Source organism: Ranitomeya variabilis, chromosome 4, assembly GCF_051348905.1.
Source record: "Ranitomeya variabilis isolate aRanVar5 chromosome 4, aRanVar5.hap1, whole genome shotgun sequence".
Classification (NCBI taxonomy): Eukaryota; Metazoa; Chordata; class Amphibia; order Anura; family Dendrobatidae; genus Ranitomeya; species Ranitomeya variabilis.
Window position 1 is genome coordinate 739,688,465 of NC_135235.1, and position 24,492 is coordinate 739,712,956.

A 24,492-nucleotide genomic window follows, 5' to 3' on the forward strand; every position below is an offset into this window, starting at 1 on the left:
TTTTCCGGTGACTGTCAGTTGCGCTCTTTTCCGGTGACTGTCAGTTGCGCGCTGTTTTGGTGACTGTCGGTTGCGCGCTGTTATGGTGACTGTCGGTTGCGCTCTTTTCCGGTGACTGTCGGCTGCGCTCTTTTCCGGTGACTGTCAGTTGCGCGCTGTTTTGGTGACTGTCGGTTGCGCTCTGTTATGGTGACTGTCGGTTGCGCTGTTATGATGACTGTCGGTTGCGCTCTGTTATGGTGACTGTCGGTTGCGCGCTGTTATGGTGACTGTCGGTTGCGCTCTTTTCCGGTGACTGTCGGTTGCGCTCTGTTATGGTGACTGTCGGTTGCGCTGTTATGATGACTGTCGGTTGCGCTCTGTTATGGTGACTGTCGGTTGCGCGCTGTTATGGTGACTGTCGGTTGCGCTCTTTTCCGGTGACTGTCGGTTGCGCTCTGTTATGGTGACTGTCGGTTGCGCTGTTATGATGACTGTCGGTTGCGCTCTGTTATGGTGACTGTCGGTTGCGCTCTGTTATGGTGACTGTCGGTTGCGCTCTGTTATGGTGACTGTCGGTTGCGCTGTTATGATGACTGTCGGTTGCGCTCTGTTATGGTGACTGTCGGTTGCGCTCTGTTATGGTGACTGTCGGTTGCGCTCTGTTATGGTGACTGTCGGTTGCGTGTTGTTTTGGTGACTGTCGGTTGCGCTCTTTTCCGGTGACTGTCGGCTGCGCTCTTTTCCGGTGACTGTCAGTTGCGCGCTGTTTTGGTGACTGTCGGTTGCGCGCTGTTATGGTGACTGTCGGTTGCGCTCTTTTCCGGTGACTGTCGGCTGCGCTCTTTTCCGGTGACTGTCAGTTGCGCGCTGTTTTGGTGACTGTCGGTTGCGTGTTGTTTTGGTGACTGTCGGTTGCGCTCTGTTATGGTGACTGTCGGTTGCGCTCTGTTATGGTGACTGTCGGTTGCGCTCTTTTACGGTGACTGTCGTTTGCACGCTGTTATGATGACTGTCGGTGGGGTTCTGTTATGACTGTCGGTTGCGCGCTGTTATGGTGACTGTCGGTTGCGCTCTTTTCCGGTGACTGTCAGTTGCGCTCTTTTCCGGTGACTGTCAGTTGCGCGCTGTTTTGGTGACTGTCGGTTGCGCGCTGTTATGGTGACTGTCGGTTGCGCTCTTTTCCGGTGACTGTCGGCTGCGCTCTTTTCCGGTGACTGTCAGTTGCGCGCTGTTTTGGTGACTGTCGGTTGCGCTCTGTTATGGTGACTGTCGGTTGCGCTGTTATGGTGACTGTCGGTTGCTTTCTGTTATGGTGACTGTCGGTTGCGCGCTGTTATGATGACTGTCGGTTGCGCTCTGTTATGGTGACTGTCGGTTGCGCGCTGTTATGGTGACTGTCGGTTGCGCTCTGTTATGGTGACTGTCGGTTGCGCGCTGTTATGGTGACTGTCGGTTGCGCTCTGTTATGGTGACTGTCGGTTGCGCTCTGTTATGGTGACTGTCGGTTGCTTTCTGTTATGGTGACTGTCAGTTGCGCTCTTTTCCGGTGACTGTCAGTTGCGCGCTGTTTTGGTGACTGTCGGTTGCGCGCTGTTATGGTGACTGTCGGTTGCGCTCTTTTCCGGTGACTGTCGGCTGCGCTCTTTTCCGGTGACTGTCAGTTGCGCGCTGTTTTGGTGACTGTCGGTTGCGCGCTGTTATGGTGACTGTCGGTTGCGCTCTTTTCCGGTGACTGTCGTTTGCGCTCTTTTCCGGTGACTGTCGTTTGCGCGCTGTTATGATGACTGTCGGTTGCGCGCTGTTATGGTGACTGTCGGTTGCGCTCTTTTCCGGTGACTGTCAGTTACGCTCTTTTCCGGTGACTGTCAGTTGCGCGCTGTTTTGGTGACTGTCGGTTGCGCGCTGTTATGGTGACTGTCGGTTGCGCTCTTTTCCGGTGACTGTCGGCTGCGCTCTTTTCCGGTGACTGTCAGTTGCGCGCTGTTTTGGTGACTGTCGGTTGCGCTCTGTTATGGTGACTGTCGGTTGCGCTGTTATGGTGACTGTCGGTTGCTTTCTGTTATGGTGACTGTCGGTTGCGCGCTGTTATGATGACTGTCGGTTGCGCTCTGTTATGGTGACTGTCGGTTGCGCGCTGTTATGGTGACTGTCGGTTGCGCTCTGTTATGGTGACTGTCGGTTGCGCTCTGTTATGGTGACTGTCGGTTGCTTTCTGTTATGGTGACTGTCAGTTGCGCTCTTTTCCGGTGACTGTCAGTTGCGCGCTGTTTTGGTGACTGTCGGTTGTGCTCCACATTCTGGAGACACCGAACAATCAGCGCTGAGCAGGAATATTTATATTACAGAAAGTGACAAGAAAATGTAACAATAATAACATAATATAATAATAATGTGAGATTTATAAATCAGGAATTTTTTTTTTTTACCCAAATCCATAAACTATAGAACAGAGTAGAACCTTCCCGTGTGACGTCTGCGCCATTAACCCCTTCCCGTCTGGCCGCCTCAGTGCGGAGCTGGGTACAGCGCAGCGGCTGATATCAGAATCTCCCGCCGCTGCAGACACAGCTGCCTCCTGCTGGTAATCGGTCGCTCCCCAGCAGTGACCGTCCGCCACTAAAATGAATGGCTCTCACTGGGAGTAAAAGCTCGGAATTAAGCAGGCGTAACTCCGCCCACCAGAGCAAAACTGGTTCCTAGCAAGAGGGCGGAGTTTAAGGGTAGGCGGGATTTCGGCTGCATTACGTCAGCACACATAGTGTGAACAGGTATTTACTAGGGATCCATTTAGGATCCGAAAAGAGCCGGACTGAGCGAGGCCCCGCCCCTTCCGGTGACGTCACGTCCTACTTGGATCCTTCCAGCTAGAAGCTGCTGTCTCCCCGTGGATGGATTCCTGGTGTCAGGTGTCCGCTTCTGCAGGTGGAGTCTGCGCAGTCCTCGTCACCCTCCATGTGGGGGATTTCTCCTCCTGTATCGCCTCCGCATCCTCACTATAGCGCTTATTCACACCTGGGAGTCCTGGCTGTGTCTGTGCAGTGAGTGCGGTTTCCTCTTTGTCTCCAGACAGTAATGTCCTCCCCTGTGTACCGGCCTCTGTAAGAATTCTCCCTTCTTCCCCCACATGGTAATATTCCCCTATTCACCTACAGGGGCCGTAAGTCCTTCTATGTGGCCCAAACTAGTATTAGTGGCCCCCGTGTGCCCCCATATATTACTACTGGCCCCCGTGTGCCCCCATATATTACTACTGGCCCCCGTGTGCTCTCATATATGACTACTGGCCCCCGTGTGCCCCCGTATATTACTACTGGCCCCCGTGTGCCCCCATATATTACTACTGGCGCCCGTGTGCCCCCATATATTACTACTGGCGCCCGTGTGCCCCCATATATTACTACTGGCCCCCGTGTGCCCCCATATATTACTACTGGCCCCCGTGTGCCCCCATATATTACTACTGGCCCCCGTGTGCCCCCCATATATTACTACTGGCCCCCGTGTCCCCCATATATTACTACTGGCCCCCGTGTGCCCCCATATATTACTACTGGCCCCGTATATTACTACTGGCCCCCGTGTGCCCCCATATATTACTACTGGCCCCCGTGTGCCCCCATATATTACTACTGGCCCCCGTGTGCCCCCATATTACTACTGTCCCCCGTGTGCCCCCATATATTACTACTGGCCCCCGTGTGCCCCCATATATTACTACTGGCCCCCGTGTGCTCTCATATATGACTACTGGCCCCCGTGTGCCCCCGTATATTACTACTGGTGCCCGTGTGCCCCCATATATTACTACTGGCGCCCGTGTGCCCCCATATATTACTACTGGCGCCCGTGTGCCCCCATATATTACTACTGGCGCCCGTGTGCCCCCATATTACTACTGGCCCCTGTGTGCCCCCATATGTTACTACTGGCCCCCGTGTGCCCCCATATATTACTACTGGCCCCCGTGTGCCCCCATATATTACTACTGGCCCCCGTGTGCCCCCATATATTACTACTGGCCCCGTATATTACTACTGGCCCCCGTGTGCCCCCATATATTACTACTGGCCCCCGTGTGCCCCCATATATTACTACTGGCCCCCGTGTGCCCCCATATTACTACTGTCCCCCGTGTGCCCCCATATATTACTACTGGCCCCCGTGTGCCCCCATATATTACTACTGGCCCCCGTGTGCTCTCATATATGACTACTGGCCCCCGTGTGCCCCCGTATATTACTACTGGTGCCCGTGTGCCCCCATATATTACTACTGGCGCCCGTGTGCCCCCATATATTACTACTGGCGCCCGTGTGCCCCCATATATTACTACTGGCGCCCGTGTGCCCCCATATTACTACTGGCCCCTGTGTGCCCCCATATGTTACTACTGGCCCCCGTGTGCCCCCATATATTACTACTGGCCCCCGTGTGCCCCCATATATTACTACTGGCCCCCGTGTGCCCCCATATATTACTACTGGCCCCGTATATTACTACTGGCCCCCGTGTGCCCCCATATATTACTACTGGCCCCCGTGTGCCCCCATATATTACTACTGGCCCCCGTGTGCCCCCATATTACTACTGTCCCCCGTGTGCCCCCATATATTACTACTGGCCCCCGTGTGCCCCCATATATTACTACTGGCCCCCGTGTGCTCTCATATATGACTACTGGCCCCCGTGTGCCCCCGTATATTACTACTGGTGCCCGTGTGCCCCCATATATTACTACTGGCGCCCGTGTGCCCCCATATATTACTACTGGCGCCCGTGTGCCCCCATATATTACTACTGGCGCCCGTGTGCCCCCATATTACTACTGGCCCCTGTGTGCCCCCATATGTTACTACTGGCCCCCGTGTGCCCCCATATATTACTACTGGCCCCCCGTGTGCCCCCATATTTTACTACTGGCCCCCGTGTGCCCCCATATATTACTACTGGCCCCCGTGTGCCCCCATATATTACTACTGGCCCCCGTGTGCCCCCATATATTACCACTGGCCCCCGTGTGCCCCCATATATTACCACTGGCCCCCGTGTGCCCCCATATATTACCACTGGCCCCCGTGTGCCCCCATATATTACTACTGGCCCCCGTGTGCCCCCATACATTACTACTGGCCCCCGTATATTACTACTGTCCCCCGTGTGCCCCCATATATTACTACTGGCCCCCGTGTGCCCCCATATATTACTACTGGCCCCCGTGTGCCCCCATATATTACCACTGGCCCCCGTGTGCCCCCATATATTACCACTGGCCCCCGTGTGCCCCCATATATTACTACTGGCCCCCGTGTGCCCCCATATATTACTACTGGCCCCCGTGTGCCTCCATATATTACTACTGGCCCCCCGTGTGCCCCCATATATTACTACTGGCCCCCCGTGTGCCCCCATATATTACTACTGGCCCCCCGTGTTCCCCCATATTACTACTGGCCCCCGTGTGCCCCCATATTTTACTACTGGCCCCCGTGTGCCCTCATATGTTACTACTGGCCCCCGTGTGCCCCCATATATTACTACTGGCCCCCGTGTGCCCCCATATATTACTACTGGCCCCCGTGTGCCCCCGTATATTACTACTGGCCCCCGTGTGCCCCCATATATTACTACTGGCCCCGTATATTACTACTGGCCCCCGTGTGCCCCCATATATTACTACTGGCCCCCGTGTGCCCCCATATATTACTACTGGCCCCCGTGTGCCCCCATATATTACCACTGGCCCCCGTGTGCCCCCATATATTACCACTGGCCCCCGTGTGCCCCCATATATTACTACTGGCCCCCGTGTGCCTCCATATATTACTACTGGCCCCCCGTGTGCCCCCATATATTACTACTGGCCCCCCGTGTGCCCCCATATATTACTACTGGCCCCCCGTGTGCCCCCATATATTACTACTGGCCCCCCGTGTGCCCCCGTTTGTTACTACTGGCCCCCGTGTGCCCCCATATATTACTACTGGCCCATGTGTGCCCCGAATGTTAGAAATGTCACTGGTGGCCCCTGTGTGCCCCCGTATATTAGTAATGTCACTAGTGGCCCATGTGTGCCCCCATATATTAATGTCACCTGTGTGCCCCCATGTACTAGTGATGTCACCTACAGGGGCTTCTCACAAAATTAGAATATCACGAATAAGTGAATTTATTTCAGTTCTTCAGTTTCTGGTTGGTAAAACTATGATTTTTTTTCACTTTAAACCTGTGTTAAACACCTCTGATTACTGCGCTCATACAACATACAGGCCATGTGCACACGTTCAGTGTTTTTCGCGTTTTTTTCGCTATAAAAACGCTTACATATGCCTCCCATTATTTTAAGTGTATTCCGCATTTCTTGTGCTAATGTTGCATTTTTTTTCCGCGAAAAAATCCCATCGCGGAAAAAAAAGCAACATGTTCATTAAATTTGCGGAATTGCGGGGTTCCGCACACCTAGAAATGCATTGATCTGCTTTCTGCGTGTGGCTGTGCCCACCATGCGGGAAGTAAGCAGATTATGTGTGGTTGGTACCCAGGGTGGAGGAGAGGATACTCTCCTCCACGGACTGGGCACCACATAATTGTTAAAAAAAAAAAAAAAAAAAAAGAATTAAAATAAAAAAGTCATATACTCACCTTCGATGGCCCCCGGAGTCTTCCCGCCTCTCATCGGTGCACGCTGCCGCTTCTGTTCCCATAGATGGTGTGTGTGAAGGACCTGCGATGACGTCGCGGTCACATGACCGCGATGACATTGCGGTCACATGACCGCGACGTCATTGAAGGTCCTGCACACACACCGGCATCTATAGGAACGGACGCCGCTGAGGAGATCGGCTGTCTGCAGAAGGTGAGTATAACCATTTTTTAAATTTTTTTGATTATTTTTAAACATTCTATCTTTTACTATAGATGCTGCATAGGCTGCATCTATAGTAAAAAGTTGGTCACACTTGTCAAACGCTATGTTTGACAAGTGTGACCAACCTGTCAGTCAGTTTTCCAAGCGATGCTACAGATCGCTTGGAAAACTTTAGCATTCTGCAAGCTAATTTCGCTTGCAAAATGCTAAAAAAAACGCATTTACGCTCGTAGCGTCTCCATTTTTCATGATCTGGGGTCGGTTGAGGGCTTATTTTTTGCGTGCCGAGCTGGTGTTTTTAATGATTCCAATTCGGTGCAGATACGTTCTTTTGATCGCCCGGTATTGCATTTTAATGCAATGTCGCGGCGACCCAAAAAACGTAATTCTGGCGTTTCAAATTTTTTTCTCATTACACCGTTTAGCGATCAGGTTAATGCTTTTTTTTTATTGATAGATCGGGCGATTCTGAACATAGCGATACCAAATATGTGTAGGTTTGATATTTTTTTGATTGATTTATTTTGATTGGGGCGAAAGGGGGGTGATTTAAACTTTTATATTTTTTTATTTTTTTCAATTTTTTTTTAACTTTTTTTTTTTTTTTTACTTTTGCCATGCTTCAATAGCCTCCATGGGAGGCTAGAAGCAGGCACAGCACGATTTCCTCTGCTACATAGCGATCTGCTGTTCGCTGCTATGTAGTAGAAAATCAGGTGTGCTGTGAGCGCCGACCACAGGGTGGCGCTCACAGCTACCGTGCATCAGTAACCATAGAGGTCTCAAGGACCTCTATGGTTACAATGGAGAAGCATCGCCGACCTCCGATCATGTGACGGGGGTCGGCGATGCGCTCATATCCGGCCGGATGCGGTAGTTAAATGCCGCTGTCTGCGTTTGACAGCGGCATTTAACTAGTTAATAGCGGCGGTTGAATCGTGATTTCACCCGCCGCTATTGCGGGCACATGTCAGCTGTTCAAAACAGCTGACATGTCCCGGCTTTGATGCGGGCTCACTGCGGAGCCCTGCATCAAAGCAGGGGAGCTGACCTCGGCCGTACTATCCCGTCCGAGGTCAGTAAGGGGTTAAGCAGTGTTGTAACGTGGCACTTCTGGTATGGTGCTCAGGTAGGGTCCCAAACCAAATATTGTGATAAAGAAACTTGGCGCTCAACTCTTGAAGATACAGGTAATTATAATGCAGCCAATACTGTAAGGCTATGTGCACACGATGCGGATTTTGCTGCGGATCTTCAGCGTTTCCGCAGCTGCGGGTCCACAGCAGTTTCCCATGAGTTTACATTACAATGTAAACCTATGGGAATCCGAAAACGCTGTGCCCATGCTGCGGAAAAAACACACTGAAATGCAGCGGTTTACATTCCACAGCGTGTCACTTCTTTGTGCGGAATCCGCAGCGGTTTTACACATGCTGCAATAGAAAACCGCAGATGTAAAACCGCAGTGGAATCCGCACAAAAAACGCAATAAATCTGCAGGAAAAACGCAGCGTTTTTGCCCTGCAGATTTATCAAATCCACTGCGGAAAAATCCGCAATGGACCATTCTGCGTGTGCACATAGCCTAATACAGTATCCTGATGTTTCGGTCAGTGACCTTCATCAGTGACTAACAATGGAAACTAAGAATGCAAACGACATAAATAATGAAATCAAACATAATAACACCTACTAATAAAGAGCATAAATGTGTGATGTAGTAAGTCACACAGAGAGTGGTAATCCCTCAAAACCTCTCAATAACAGAGTGATAAACCGAGAATAATCCTCCATATTTATATCTGGAGAACACGTTATTCTGAAGAGGAAGCAGTATAGTGAAGAACCTACCCGACTGCTGTTTGGTGCGGTGCAGTAATTAAGGGGAATGAGACACCGTGCCTCTTTACATCGGGTTAAACAAGTAAGGATTGTAAGAGGCAGATTGATTTTATTAGGAGTGATTATTCTGAGACACCTGCTATTACTGGCTCCGAAGAATTAGGTGACAAGGTGGCTCTTTTAGTTATTGTTCGTTGCACTGTAGAAATAATCGCTTTTGAATTTTGTCCCTTATACCTTCAAATCGCCACGGGGGCAGGTCTTTCCCCCCTCATCCATACACAACACAGCCGTCACTCTGCGAGCCGGGCGCCGCCGCCTTGGCTTTATTCAGTTGTCCAGGCGCCTGCGCTGTCATATTTTGCCTTGGGCATGCGCAGTTCGCGCTGCCCGACCACTGACATCACTTGTTGTCTTGTTTACTGCACTTGCGTGCACGCACGGGATCTCGGACAATAACTAAAAGAGCCACCCCTTTCAGAATGCAGCATTAGTGCTGCACAAGATGGCTCTTTTATTTACAAACGCCTGGGGGGGGGGGGTGACAGGTTCCCTTTAAAGCGGAGCAATGATGTGCAGCCAGGGTCCTCTTGCCGCTCCCCGGCGTCCTCCTCTTGCTGGCCTAATCCGAATGCCGTGCGTACCTGAAGTGATGTCAGGCTGAACCTCTGGTTCACCTGTGCATTGCACGTTGATTGTGGAAACAAAAATGTTTTTCTAAAAGCCTCAAACTTCTGTGTGTGACTCAGAGCTGAGATCTAACGTGATAGAAGATTACAGTGCGGGGAAGACGGGAAACCTCCATATAGAGGCCGGTGGGGATGGAGTCAGTGATGAACTCTGGACAAATATATTTCTAGAGCCGTAGTAGAAGATGAAGATGTCGTCCTCATCATGAAGTCGTTATTTCTCCTGTCACGTGTAATGAATATCTCCTGCAGTATTACTAATGCCGATTCCAGGGTCGGTAAATGAGACGAGAATTAGCGTTATGGAAGATGAGTCTATGAGGAACGTATTCAGCTGCCGACTCCGAGGAAGAAACTGCTTGTTGTCTGTGGCCTAAATATATAGGTTTTATTAGTAGATGTAAAGAAGGAAACTAAATACTGTAAAATAATAAACCTCATATGTTTCCCTTATTATCTCCAGTAATTGTATTATTACACAGGATTTTTATGATGTTACATCATCTTCTTCTCATTCAGGTCTCTACAATATCGGATCCTCTCAGTGAAGATCTTCTATAGAAGAGAATTTTCCTGAATTGCCCATCAATGATGGATATGAACAGAGACAAGATGGCGGAGAGGATATTACACCTCACCCTAGAGATCCTCTTCCGGCTTACTGGGGAGGTGAGAGATTCTGATGACGTCACATTACATCATTCTTATCTATGGGAATAACAGATGGACAGAACTGGAGAGGTGAGGACTCTGGAAATGTCTGTAGTGAGATTTATTCATGTGTCTCTCCATAACCAGGATTACACAGTGGTGAAGAAGACCTCTAGTGAACGCTGTCAGGACCCTGTGTCTGAGGGATGGGGAAGTCTCCTGAGCCCAATCACAGGGCCTCCACCTCACCCCCTGATCCATGAGGACATCAATGACCAGAAGATCCTAGAACTCACCTACAAGATGATTGAGCTGCTGACTGGAGAGGTGGGAATGCTCAGACATTATACAGTAAGGCTGGGTTCACACTGCGTTAGTGTGACCCGTTTAACGGACTACGTTACACCACAGTATAACGCGGTGTAATATAGTCCGTTAACGCCGCCATTGAATGCAATGGCGGACGCATCGCTAGCGCCTGCCCACAATGGGCGTGCGCTAGCAATGTGCCGTCATTGAGTAACGGGCCCTGAAACGCGGGCTGCAGCATTTCCGGGTCCGTCACTGCTAGCGCAGATAGAACTAGCAGAGCTCTATCTGCGCTAGCGGGATGCAAACGCCGGCACTTGCGCTAGCAGCAGCCCGTTAGGGTATGTGCTGAACGGGCTGCTGCTAACGCAGTGTGAACTTAGCCTAACGCTATGAAGAGATCGGGGGGATGATGGTATCATTGTATGTGTCAGGTTCCTATAAGGTGTCAGGATGTCGCCGTCTATTTCTCCATGGAGGAGTGGGAGTATTTAGAAGGACACAAAGATCTGTACAAGGACGTCATGATGGAGGTTCCCCTGCCCCTCACATCACCAGGTAATAGACAGGACTAAATACACAAGAACTATAATTATCTGTATGTAAAGAATGAATTCAGTCACTGTATGTGTTTTCTCCAGATCTATCCAGTAAGAGGACAACACCAGAGAGATGTCCCCGTCCTCTTCTTCCACAGGACTGTAAACAAGAAGATCCCAATGTTCCTCAGGACCATCAGGTAGATGGAGAGAAGGTGTCATGAGATCTCCCCTATGATGTGTAGACGGCTGTGAAGGTCTTGTGCTCAGTCTTGTTTTATCCACCAGTATTGTTTTATACTTGTGTAATGAGAACGGTGGAGATGGCAGGATTAGAGCTGATCATAGATGTGACTTCTCCATCTGTCGGTGACTTTTACAATATTTGTTTCAGGGTGAAGATCTGACCCATATTAATACTACAGAGACATATGTGAGGGGTGATGAGCGGTGTAAAGAGGAGATTCCTACATATGACTACCCAGGTGAGTAGTAAACACTAAATGCAGAGTAGTCACAGATTCTTCTCAGTCACCGGCTGTGGCTGCTTTATCGGTGGTGTAGTCCGGCCGTGTTACCATGATCGCCATTTTGCCTCTTGACCACAACATTCTCCTCCACCCAAAACTGTTCAAATGACTTTGGTCATTGAAAGCCCTTTTCTATAGAACTTACAACCTGGAAGATCCACCTACTCCCTGAGATTAGGAGACGCTGTTACCTGCCCAGATCTGTAAACTACAAAGCCAAATGACAGCGTACGTAAAATGTGCTGACAAGATAGAAAATCACTTGAAGAAAAATATGATGGGCCTGTAAGAGAAAGCGGAGGGTAATGATGCTGTTGGCTTCCTAGAACCCTGATATCTTATTGGATGAATCTACTCTCCCTCCTGTGCTGCTGAATGTGCTCATATGGTCCCTACAAGACCAGGTCCAGTCTTTCTGGCCAAACTTCACTTTTATGATTGACAACATTAAATGTGCAGTGAGGCCAAATGTGAATTTCTGTACAATAACAGAGTTTCCCTTTATCCTGACTCTTCAATTTGTATTAAAACCAACTAACTTCAAGGAGGATTGTGATAATCTACGTAAAACACATTACCCCTAAGCCATGATATATCTCTGAGCTGTATGTGGCTGATGGCTGTAATATACATTTATTCCCGCCTGCAGAAGATGTGTTGGCTCGAGCCCTGGTTTCATGGATTCACTCCACGTCATAAATTACATTGTTTTTGATCCTAAGAAATTCAGATTACTACACAATCTCTCCTGAAATGGGGAGCAATATTATTTTCTCTGATCTTCTTATCAGGATTCATAGTAGCTCCAATGGTCCGCCTTAAATTAATGCAACTCTGGTTTACTGTTGTTTAATCTATATTTGTAGTTCTCAGTTAGAGATTGTCGTGCTCTGGGGTAGGGCTGTGGGTGGGGCTTTGTGGTGCTCTGGGGCGGGGCCAATACAGATGCATATGTAATCGGAGCAGCACATAAAGCCCCGCCCACAGCCCCGCCCCAGAGCACGAGAATCTCATTAACTGAAAGCTACAAATACAGATTAAACAACAACCACAAGACTGATTTCATCACCAGGTATCAGTGTAATCAGTATAACGGCATCGACCTGACAGTGTCTGTAGTTACTGTGCACAATCCTGCTGACAGGTTTTCTGTAATACATCTCAGCTTTGCAATATTATACACAGATCTCTTTAAATGTGTAATATTTCTTCTTGAAACTCATCTGACAGAAAATATTGGAGCTAATGATAGCTTAGATTGTGAAGTCACCGAGCCCCGTGCTCTAATTACCCCAGAGAGGTTTCACCACTAGCTCCTCATTTATTACTGATGGAAACTGTTCAGTTTGAGCATGTCAGTATATGTTATTGTCTATAGTCACAGTTTTTGATTACAGTAGTGTCCTAAATCCTCTGATTTAACCTCTTCCCGCAGCCTGTTTTGTGTTCTTAATCAGGCCCCTTTTTTACAATCTGACGTGTGTCACTTTATGTGGTGATAACTTTGGAATTATTCACAAAGGATAATAGAAAACAAATGGATCTTGCAAAATCTTTTCCAGCTTCTCACAATACCCTACATACGATTGCACACTACTCTCTGGGCACATGGCAGTGTTCAGAAGGGAATGGAGCGCCATTTAGCTGTTTGAATGCAGACCTCCTCCAAAAAAGAGGAAAATATCTGTGGTAGAGTCTGACTCAGACTCTGGGGAAATACATTCTTCTGATTCGGAAGATATGTAGGAGAATGAGGGCTCCACTTCTAACCCCAAAGGGGATAATAAAAAAATATTATGTCTTCTCTGAGGACATACGAGAGCTAATTAGTATGGTCAGGGAGGGACTATGGGTGTTGAGGAAGAGGAGGTTAAGCAATCCGTGCAGGATTAAATGTTTGGGGGTTTAAAACCCAAGAAACTAAAGGGGTTCCCGGTCCATGAAAATGTGCAAAGCCTGATTCTACATGAATGGGAGACCCCTGAGAAAGGGCTTGGTGTCCCATCTGAGTTAAAAAACCGCTTCCCTCTAGGTGGAGACACCTCTCTTGGACACACCAAAGGTAGATGTCCAGAGTAACAAAAAAGACAGCACTGCTATTTGAAGACTCATCCCAGCTCAGGGATCCCATGGATCGGAAAATGGAAAGTCTCCTTAGGAGATCTTGGGACACATCCACGAACCTCCTTAAATCAAGCATAGCATCTACATGTGTAGCTAGATCTCTGTTTCGTTGGCTCCGCACTCTGGAGGATTACCTTACCCAGGGAACCTCGAGAGAAGTGATTCTTGATTCCAGTCCCCTTCTCCAAAAAGCTACGGGGTTTCTTGCTGTCGCCTCGGCGGAATCGGTTAGAGTGGCAGCCAAATCCGTGGTGCTTTCTAACTCTGCCAGTAGAGCTCTGTGGCTGAAGTCCTGGAGTGGCGACATCACATCCAAAGCGAAACTTTGTGCCATTCCGTTTCAGGGTCGATACCTGTTTGGTCAGGCCCTCGATAATATTTGACAAAGCCACAGACAAAAAGAAGGCACTTCCCGAGCAAAGGAATCCGAAAAAGTTTTTTTCGTCCCTCAAAAGATCAAGCCTCTCAGAGGGATTTCAGAGGTAAGGGCAAATCGGGCCGCTGGAGCTATCCTATGGGGGGGAAAGGGAAAAAAATATCCTTGTTCCCCAAACCCAGCAGGCCCCGGATAAAATGACTATTCCCGGGGGGTCGGGGGTCAACTCTCAAACTTTATCGGCCAGTGGCGTTCCATCTCTTCAAACCCGTGGGTACTCAATACCATTCAGGATGGGCTAAGATTGGAGTTCGAGAGTCCTCCCCCTTGTCGCCTAAGGGTTACCCCCTTACAAAGTCTCCATCACCTGGATGCATTTCCCTCGGGCCTTCAGGAATTACTCCAGACCGGAGTAATTTCCCCAGTTCCTCAACAGGAGATAGGCAGAGGTCATTATTCTCGCCTATTTCTAATCAAAAAAACCTTCAGGGAAGCACAGGATAGTTATCAATCTGAAACCCTTAAATCGGGTAATTACATACAGAAGATTCAAAATGGAATCAATAAGATCTGCTATTCCCCTGATAGGTCAGAATTGGGTGATGGCTACAGTGGATTTAAGGGAGGCATATTATCACGTCCCCATCCATCAGAGTTTCAGAAAATTCTTAAGGTTTGCAATTTCCAAGGACCAGCTGATCACACATTATCAGTTCAATGCCCCCCCCCCCCCCCCCCCCCGCGTTCGGAATCTCGTCAGCACCTCGTGTGTTCACAAAGTTCATGGCGGAGGCAGTGATTTTCATACGACTTCAGGGAATTTGCATTATACCATATCTAGACGACCTGCTCATCATCGCTCCATTGGCCTGCCGTTTAAACACGGATGTGCCAAGGACACTAGAAATCCTAGAATCCCTGGGATGGATCCCAAACCGAGAAAAATCGGATCTGCTTCCATCCACAAGGAAGATATTCCTAGGGGTACTTCTGAATTCGGAGCTAAGAAAATCCTTTCTGCCCAAAGAATGACAACGGGATCTGGTGCAAAAGATAAAGTACAAAACCCTGAGGGCTACTACTCCCGAACCATTCCATGTCCATTCTGGGGTCCCTAACCTCTTGTATCCAGATGGTATCATGGGCCCAGGCCCATACCAGAATCCTTCAGACACACGTACTGTCGTCTTGGGACAGGCAGCAGAGCTCCCTATCAAAGAAAGTTCTCCTTCCCAACCATGTCAGGACGTCTTTGACATGGTGGCTCTGTGTCTCTGGAACCTTAAACGGGGTCAGCTGGGACCAAATCCCGCTGAAGATTCTTACTTCAGATGCCAGTCACGGGATGGGGAGCTGTAGTAGAGAAATCTCACTTCCAGGGCATATGGTCTCCAAACATCAGAGCCTGCTCATCAAACTTCAGAGAACTTAAGGAGGTGGAGGAGGCCTTAAAGGCCGCATCGACTCTTCTCCAAGGTTACCATGTCAAAATATACTCCGACAACATGACCACGGTAGCTTACCTCTGTCATCAGGGGACACGAGGTTCGAGAAATTAAAATCTCTGGCTGCAAGAATTTTTTTCCTGGGCAGAACAACACCTCTTATCCATCACGGCTGTCTGCCAATACCCAGGCAGACTTTCTCAGCAGAAGAGATATACATACGGGAGAATGATGTCTGGATCAGGAGGTCTTCCTCTCCCTAGTTTCCCGATGGGGGATCCCGGATGTAGACTTATTTGCCAGAAGCCAAAATACCAAACTACAAACATATTTCTCCCTAAACATGACAGACAAAGCACTTTGCTTGGATGCTTTCTCACACCCCTGGGAATTCAACCTCGCTTATGCTTTTCTGCCTATCCCGATGCTGTAAAAAATGCTTCAGAAAATATGATCCGAACGGGTCACTACAATTTTGATTGCCCCATGTGGCCGGGAAGGGGTTGGTACAGTGCACTATTGGAGATGGTCCAGGAGGGTCCAATACAACTACCCCAGAAGAGCAACCTTCTTCATCAAGGTCCTTTAATACATCCTAACCTACACAGATTGAACCTCACAGCATGGTTACTGAAGCCGAAATTCTAAGAGCAAGATGTCTTTCCTATGAAGTAATTCAGACTCTTCAGAAAAGTAGGAAACCTGTAACAAACGCCATTTATGGCAAAGTCTGGAAGAAATTTTCTTCATGGTGCTTTCCAAATACTCCGGACCCTTTCCATCCGAATGTTGCCCAGATCTTGAACTTCCTCCAGAGAGTTCTAGAGTTAGGGCTTAGACCTAGTACCTTAAGGCTATGTGCACACGTAAGAAAAGAGGTGCAGAATTTTCTGCACAAAATCCGCATCTCCTGGCAGAATCTGCAGCCGCGGATTTGCTGCGGTTTTTATACGGATTTTGTGCGGTTTTTATGCGGAATTGATACGGATTTTCTGCTGTTTTTGCCACTGCGGAATTTTAACATGGAGGGGTGCAGAAACGTTGCAGATCAGCACAAAAGTGACATGCACTTCTTTGAAATCCGCAGCAATTCCACACTGATTTTTCCGCACCATCTGCACAGCTTTTTTTTTATTTTTTCCCATTGACTAACCTTGTCCTGTACATCACAGTGCGGATCTGCAGCGTTTTTGCGTGGAAAAATCCGCATCGTGTGCACATACCCTTAAGATTCAGGTCTCTGCGCTTAGTTCATTTTTTGACCATAATTTGGCCAACCATCGCTGGATAAAACGCTTCATGACTTCAGCCAGTAGACTCCGTTCCAGAGTTCATAATTGTGTTCCCCCCTGGGACCTAAATTTGGTGCTAAATAGTCTAACACAATGTCCATTCGAACCCATATCAGAAACTTGTTTAACCCCTTCATGACCCAGCCTATTTTGACCTTAATGACCTGGCCATTTTTTGCAATTCTGACCAGTGTCCCTTTATGAGGTAATAACTCAGCAACGCTTCAACGGATCCTAGCGATTCTGAGATTGTTTTTTCGTGACATATTGGGCTTCATGTTAGTGGTAAATTTAGGTCGATAATTTCTGCGTTTATTTGTGAAAAAAACGGAAATTTGGGGAAAATTTTGAAAATTTCGCAATTTTCACATTTTGAATTTTTATTCTGTTAAACCAGAGAGTTATGTGACACAAAATAGTTAATAAAGTTTCCCACATGTCTACTTTACATCAGCACAATTTTGGAAACAAATTTTTTTTTTTGCTAGGATGTTATAAGGGTTAAAATTTGACCAGTGATTTCTCATTTTTACAACAAAATTTACAAAACCGTTTTTTTTAGGGACCACCTCACATTTGAAGTCAGTTTCAGGGTTCTATATGGCTGAAAATACCCAAAAGTGACACCATTCTAAAAACTGCACCCCTCAAGGTGCTCAAAACCAGATTCAAGAAGTTTATTAACCCTTCAGGTGCTTCACAGCAGCAGAAGCAACACGGAAGGAAAAAATGAACATTTAACTTTTTAGTCACAAAAATGATCTTTTAGCAACAATTCTGTTATCTTCCCAAGGGTAAAAGGAGAAACTAGACCGCGAAAGTTGTTGTCCAATTTGTCCTGAGTACGCTGATACCTCATATGTGGGGGTAAACCACTGATTGGGCGCACAGCAGGGCTCGGAAGGGAAGGAGCCCCAGTTGACTTTTTGAATGAAAAATTGGTTCCAATCTTTAGCGGACACTATGTCGCGTTTGGAGAGCCCCCGTGTGCCTAAACATTGGAGCTCCCCCACAGGTGACCCCATTTTGGAAACTAGACGCCCCAAGGAACTTATCTAGATGCATAGTGAGCACTTTAAACCCCCAGGTGCTTCACAAATTGATCCGTAAAAATGAAAAAGTACTTTTTTTTTCACAAAAAAATTCTTTTAGCCTCAATTTTTTCATTTTCACATCGGCAACAGGATAAAATGGATCCTAAAATTTGTTGGGCAATTTCTCCTGAGTACGCCGATACCTCATATGTGGGGGTAAACCACTGTTTGGGCGCACGGCAAGGCTCGGAAGGGAAGGCGCACCATTTGACTTTTTGAATGGAAAATTAGCTCCAATCGTTAGCGGACACCATGTCGCGTTTGGAGAGCCCCAGTGTGCCTAAACATTGGAGCTCCCCCACAAGGGACCCCATTTTGGAAACTAGACGCCCCAAGGAACTTACCTAGATGCATAATGAGCACTTTAAACCCCCAGGTGCTTCACAGACGTTTATAACGCAAAGCCGTGAAAATAAAAAATAATTCTTCTTTCCTCAAAAATAATTTTTTTTGCCTGGAATTTTTTATTTTACCAAGGGTAACGAGAAATTGGACCCCAAATCTTGGTGTCCAGTTTGTCCTGAGTACGCTGATACCCCATATGTGGGGGTAAACCACTGTTTGGGTGCACGGCAGGGCTCGGAAGGGAAGGCACGCCATTTGGCTTTTTGAATGGAAAATTAGCTCCAATCATTAGCGGACACCATGTCGCGTTTGGAGAGCCCCTGTGTGCCTAAACATTGGAGCTACCCCACAAGTGACCCCATTTTGGAAACTAGACCTCCCAAGGAACTAATCTAGATGTGTGGTGAGCACTTTGAACCCCCAAGTGCTTCACAGAAGTTTATAACGCAGAGCCATGAAAATAAAAAATAATTTTTCTTTTCTCAAAAATGATTTTTTAGCCCGCAAATTTTTATTTTCCCAAGGGTAACAGGAGAAATTTGACCCCAAACATTGTTGTCCAGTTTCTCCTGAGTACGCTGATACCCCATATGTGGGGGTAAACCACTGTTTGGGCACACGTCGGGGTTCAGAAGGGAAGTAGTGACGTTTTGAAATGCAGACTTTGATGGAATGCTCTGCGGGCGTCACGTTGCGTTTGCAGAGCCCCTGATGTGCCTAAACAGTGGAAACTCCTCACAAGTGACCCCATTTTGGAAACTAGACCTCCAAAGGAACTAATCTAGATGTGTGGTGAGCACTTTGAACCCCCAAGTGCTTCACAGAAGTTTATAACGCAGAGCCGTGAAAATAATAAATACGTTTTCTTTCCTCAAAAATAATTTTTTAGCTCAGAATTTTTTATTTTCCCAAGAGTTACAGGAGAAATTGGACCCCAAAAGTTGTTGTCCAGTTTCTCCTGAGTACGCTGGTACCCCATATGTGGGGGTAAACCACTGCTTGGGCACACGTCTGGGCTCGGAAGGGAGATAGCACCATTTGACTTTTTCAATGCAAGATTGGCTGGAATCAATGGTGGCGCCATGTCGCGTTTGGAGACCCACTGATGTGCCTAAACAGTGGAAACCCCTCAATTCTAACTCAAACACTAACCCCAGCACACCCCTAACCACAACCCTAACCGCAACACACCCCTAACCTTAGTCTTAACCCTAATTCCAACCCTAACCCTAAGGCTATGTGCCCACGTTGCGGATTTGTGTGCGGATTTTTCGGCACCGTTTTTGAAAAATCTGCAGGTAAAACGCACTTCGCTTTACCTACGGATTTACCGCGGATTTCCAGTGTTTTTTGTGCGGATTTCACCTGCAGATTCCTATTATGGAGCAGGTGTAAAACGCTGCGGAATCCGCATAAAGAATTGACATGCTGTGGAAAATACAACGCAGCGTTTCCGCGCTGTATTTTCCGCACCATGGGCACAGCGGATTTGGTTTTCCATAGGTTTACGTGGTACTGTAAACGTGATGGAAAACTGCTACGAATCCCAGTGTCAGAAAGCTTGGTCTCAAGTGCAGGTCATGGGTCTGGCAACAGGATAACGACCCAAAACACACAGCTAAAAACACCCATGAATGGCTAAGAGGAAAATATTTGACTATTCTAAAGTGGCCTTCAATGAGCCCTGATCTAAATCCTATTGAGCATCTTTGGAAAGAGCTGAAACATGCCGTCTGGAAAAGGCAACCTTCAAACACAAGACAACTGGAGCAGTTTGCTCTTGAGGAGTGGGCCAAAATACCTGTCGAGAGGTGCAGAAGTCTCATTGACAGTTACAGGAATCGTTTGATTGCAGTGATTACCTCAAAAGGTTGTTCAACAAATTATTAACCCTTTCGCGCCAGAGCCTGTTTTTGCCTTTGTGACCGGGCCGATTTTTTTTTTTTTTTTCAATTCTGACCAGTGTTACTTTGAGGTCATAACTCTAACTCTTCAATGAATCCTGGTGATTCTGAGATAATATTGCCTTGTGACATTTTGTACTTTGTTATGTATGTTAGTGGTAACATTTCTTTGATATGACTTGCGTGTATTTGTTAAACAAAAATGGAAATTTTTCGAAAATTTTGCAATTTTCAAAATTTAAATTTTTATGTCCTTAACCCCCAAGGGTGGTTTGCCCCTTAATGACCGGGCCAATTTTGACAATTCTGACCACTGTCCCTTTATGAGGTTATAACTCTGGAACGCTTCAACGGATCCTGATGATTTTGACATTGTCTTCTCGTGACATATTGTACTTCATGATAGTTGTAAAACTTACTTGATATTAGAACAATGAAGATAGAGGGCACCATCAACAGCAATAATCTATGTGCTCAACCTGCAGCATGTCCATTTTTAAACCAATACCAAAAAGAACAAAGAAGACATGCATCTACACAGAGATCAACAGAGAAAATTAACAATTTGTATTTATCAAAATGTCATTTCACCACACACAATACATTTTAAAAACATTTAAAACCACCAAACAGAAATTATACCCAAGAAAAAATATGGGAAGAGGGGGTAGGGAGCATGGATCCTGTCCAAAATATTACAACATAAGCGATATGACACACAATATCATATTAAATACAATCCCAGTGTCACAGATTGGTACCCAATTGGCCTGAACACTATTAGGAGTGGAGCAGACGGCAGATTGCTGTACTGCTGACCGAGCAGTGGTCAAATGCGCATGAGCAACGGTTGCCCAAGGTAATGGATCAGCGTTGACTCCATTGCGTAGGTATGGCGAATTGAGTCGCCTAGAAGCTAATATGCCTACTAGACAGTGTTAGAGGCACAAGATAGAGCGAGCGGTTGCATAGAGATACGGCGATGTTCATCTTAATGCATCAGCACTACAGCCCAAACATCGACAAGAATCATGAAACGCAGTAAATTGCTGCACAATTTAGAAGGAAGTTATCCAATGTGGATAGGCAGTGGTCACCAAGGCAATGGGTCAGCGTCGACCCCATTGCGCAAGTGCGACAAATATAAGCACATCCTAGCCTGATGATTACAAGAACATAAAGGCCCAGCACCCCCCAAAGGTGCCAGAGTTTTCTTCCATATACAAATATAGCACACTTAGAGGTAAACAGACCCCACATACGCAGACGCCGAAACGGGCGCCGTTAAGGTAAAAGTAAATAACGAGTGATAGTATACGAAGATGGACATTTTGTCTGTTATGTTTAACTTTTTGAATGAATGGATACAAACCCAATTGCAGCAAAGAAATAGATCACAAAGCCTGCTAAATACAAAATACATGCCATATACAGAAATCTTTATATATACAAAAGTTCCCGGCACCTCTGAAGGTGCTGGATCTATTACAGCCGAACAAGGGAGAGCAAATGACCCTGCCTGACTCTTCAAACATAGGGGACTATCGGGAGTAGATGGAAGGGGATTGTAAGAAGATGGCATAACAACCCACCTTTCCATACGCACCATAGATATCTCAACTAAGCCATACCTCCCAACTTTTGAAGATGGGAAAGAGGGACAAAGTGTGCGGCGCGCAACGTGTACCGTGGCAAATTTTAGGCCACGCCTCTGGCCACACCCATTCATAATTAGTCACACCCATATCCACGTCCCAACCACACCCATTTAGCACTGCTGATCACACTGTTTCATATACAATAATTCTAAACAAAAAAATATGGCCACACAGTGCTCCATACTGTATAATGACCGCACATGATGCTCCATACTGTGTAATGACCGCACATGATGCTCCATACTGTATAATGGCCGCACATGATGCTCCATACTGTATAATGGCCGCACATGATGCTCCATACTGTATAATGACCGCACATGATGCTCCATACTGTATAATGACCACACATGATGCTCCATACTGTACAATGGCCGCACATGATACTTTGTACCATATAATGGCCACACATAGCTACACTTTGCACACACGGCTCCGCTCCGTACACACGCGCTCAGCTCCATACACCTCGTACACACACGGCTCCGCTCCATACACCTCGTACACACACGGCTCCGCTCCATACACCTCGTACACACACGGCTCCGCTCCATACGCCTCATACACACACGGCTCCGCTCCATACGCCTCGTACACATTCAGCTCCGCTCCATACACCTCATACACACACGGCTCCGCTTCATACACCTCATACACACACGGCTCCGCTTCATACACCTTATACACACACGGCTCCGCTCCATACACCTCGTACACACGGCTCCGCTCCATACACCTCGTACACACGGCTCCGCTCCATACACCTCGTACACACGGCTCCGCTCCATACACCTCGTACACACACGGCTCCGCTTCATGCACCTCGCGCACACGGCTCCGCTCCATACACCTGGTACACACACAGCTCCGCTCCATACACCTCATACACACACAGCTCCGCTCCATACACCTCATACACACATTGCTCTGCTCCATACACCTCACACACACACGGCTCCGCTCCATACACCTCGTACACACGGCTCCGCTCCTTACACCTCGTACACACACGGCTCCGCTCCATACACCTCGTACACACACGGCTCCGCTCCATACACCTCGCACACACACGGCTCCACTCCATACACCTCGCACACACACGGCTCTGCTCCATACACCTCGCACACACATGGCTCTGCTCCATACACCTCGCACACACACGGCTCCGCTCCATACACCTCGCACACACACGGCTCCGCTCCATACACCTCGCACACACACGGCTCCGCTCCATACACCTCGCACACACACGGCTCCGCTCCATACACCTCGCACACACACGGCTCCTCTCCATACACCTCGCACACACGGCTCCTCTCCATACACCTCGCACACACACGGCTCCACTCCATACACCTCGCACACACACGGCTCCACTCCATACACCTCGCACACACACGGCTCTGCTCCATACACCTCGCACACACACACACGGCTCTGCTACATCCACACTGTACACGTCCTGACCCCACACAAGGCATTACTGTCAGTGAGCACTGAACAGCCGAGGCAAACGGAGGGAGGCTGTGAGTGTGTCCATCCCTCCCTGCTCACCCCACTGATTCCACGCATGATTACTAGTAGCCAGGCATTATTAGCTCCAGTCCACTGGTCTGCTGCTTACATTGCCGCCGGCACCCAGGCTGTGTTCGGCTGTTACGTACCTCGAAGTGTCCCCTCTCTCTCCCTCTCTGAACAGTGACGCTGGGAGACTCAGGAACATGGGGAAGGGGCGTGGCCTAACAAAAGGGGGTGTGACGGAAGCTTCTACTGCTGACTCCCCGGGATCAGAGCGTCCTGCGCTGGACAGCAGGGCAAAGCATGAAATCCGGGACATTCCTGCACAATGAAGGACGGTTGGGAGCTATGACTAAGCACAGATACATACTGATACAAAAAGGCTATTCAAGTAGCTTCATGTACGTCCCCCCTATGGATAGGGAAATATGTGTTGAAACCCCTCCAGACAGTATCCCAAAAAGGCCCATCAGTGCATGTTAAAACACGGAATGGCCAAAGACCATCAAAAATAACTTAAACCAGAACAAAAAATTGTCCTACCCAAAAAAAAGGTATTGTTTTTTTATTTTCGTGTGTTAGAATACCCAAATATCATAAAATCTTCAGAAATGGCTATTTATGGGGGCCAAACCACCCTCATAGAGGTGTATGGTATAGGCCCCCCTATATATTGGGTACCAATCTGTGACACTGGGATTGTATTTAATATGATATTGTGTGTCATATTGCTTATATTGTAATATTTTGGACAGAATCCATGCTCCCTACCCCCTCTTCCCATATTTTTTCTTGGGTATAATTTCTGTTTGGTGGTTTTAAATGTTTTTAAAATGTGTTGTGTGTGGTGAAATGACATTTTGATAAATAAAAATTGTTAATTTTCTCTGTTGATCCCTGTGTAGATGCATGTCTTCTTTGTTCTTTTTGGTACTTATTTGATATTACCTGCGTTTATTTGTGAAAAAGCAGAAATTTGGCGAAAATTTGGAAAATTTTGCAATTTTCCAACTTTGAATTTTTATGCTCTTAAAACACAGAGATACGTCACAGAAAATTCTTAATAAGTAACATTTCCCACATGTCTACTTTATATCAGCACAATTTTGGAACCAAATTTTTTTTTTTTCGGGAGTTATAAGGGTTAAAAGTTAACCAGCAATTTCTCATTTTTACAGCACCATTTTTTTTTTTTTTTAGGGACCACATCACATTTGAAGTCATTTTGAAGGGTCTATATGATAGAAACCAAGTGTGACACCATTCTAAAAACTGCACCCCTCAAGGTGTTCAAAACCACATTCAAGAAGTTTAACTCTTCAGGTGTTT

At 47.4% G+C, this 24,492-nt stretch overlaps 1 protein-coding gene across 4 annotated transcripts in view; it reads left to right on the forward strand.

The window, feature by feature from the left end:
• Positions 1–24,492, forward strand: part of LOC143768031 (oocyte zinc finger protein XlCOF8.4-like) — a 408,467-nt gene that overhangs the window by 355,260 nt on the left and 28,715 nt on the right. The window contains exons 1-6 of one of the 4 annotated variants that reach the window (XM_077256684.1): positions 2,783–3,020; positions 9,898–10,047; positions 10,177–10,356; positions 10,773–10,896; positions 10,980–11,077; positions 11,272–11,362. In XM_077256684.1, coding sequence (XP_077112799.1) covers positions 9,967–10,047; positions 10,177–10,356; positions 10,773–10,896; positions 10,980–11,077; positions 11,272–11,362 — 574 coding nt within the window. In that variant the 5' untranslated portion in view covers positions 2,783–3,020; positions 9,898–9,966. Of the gene's footprint in view, positions 1–2,782; positions 3,110–9,897; positions 10,048–10,176; positions 10,357–10,772; positions 10,897–10,979; positions 11,078–11,271; positions 11,363–24,492 lie in introns of those variants that run through there. The other 3 variants (XM_077256685.1, XM_077256683.1, XM_077256682.1) reach the window with 3 other exon arrangements.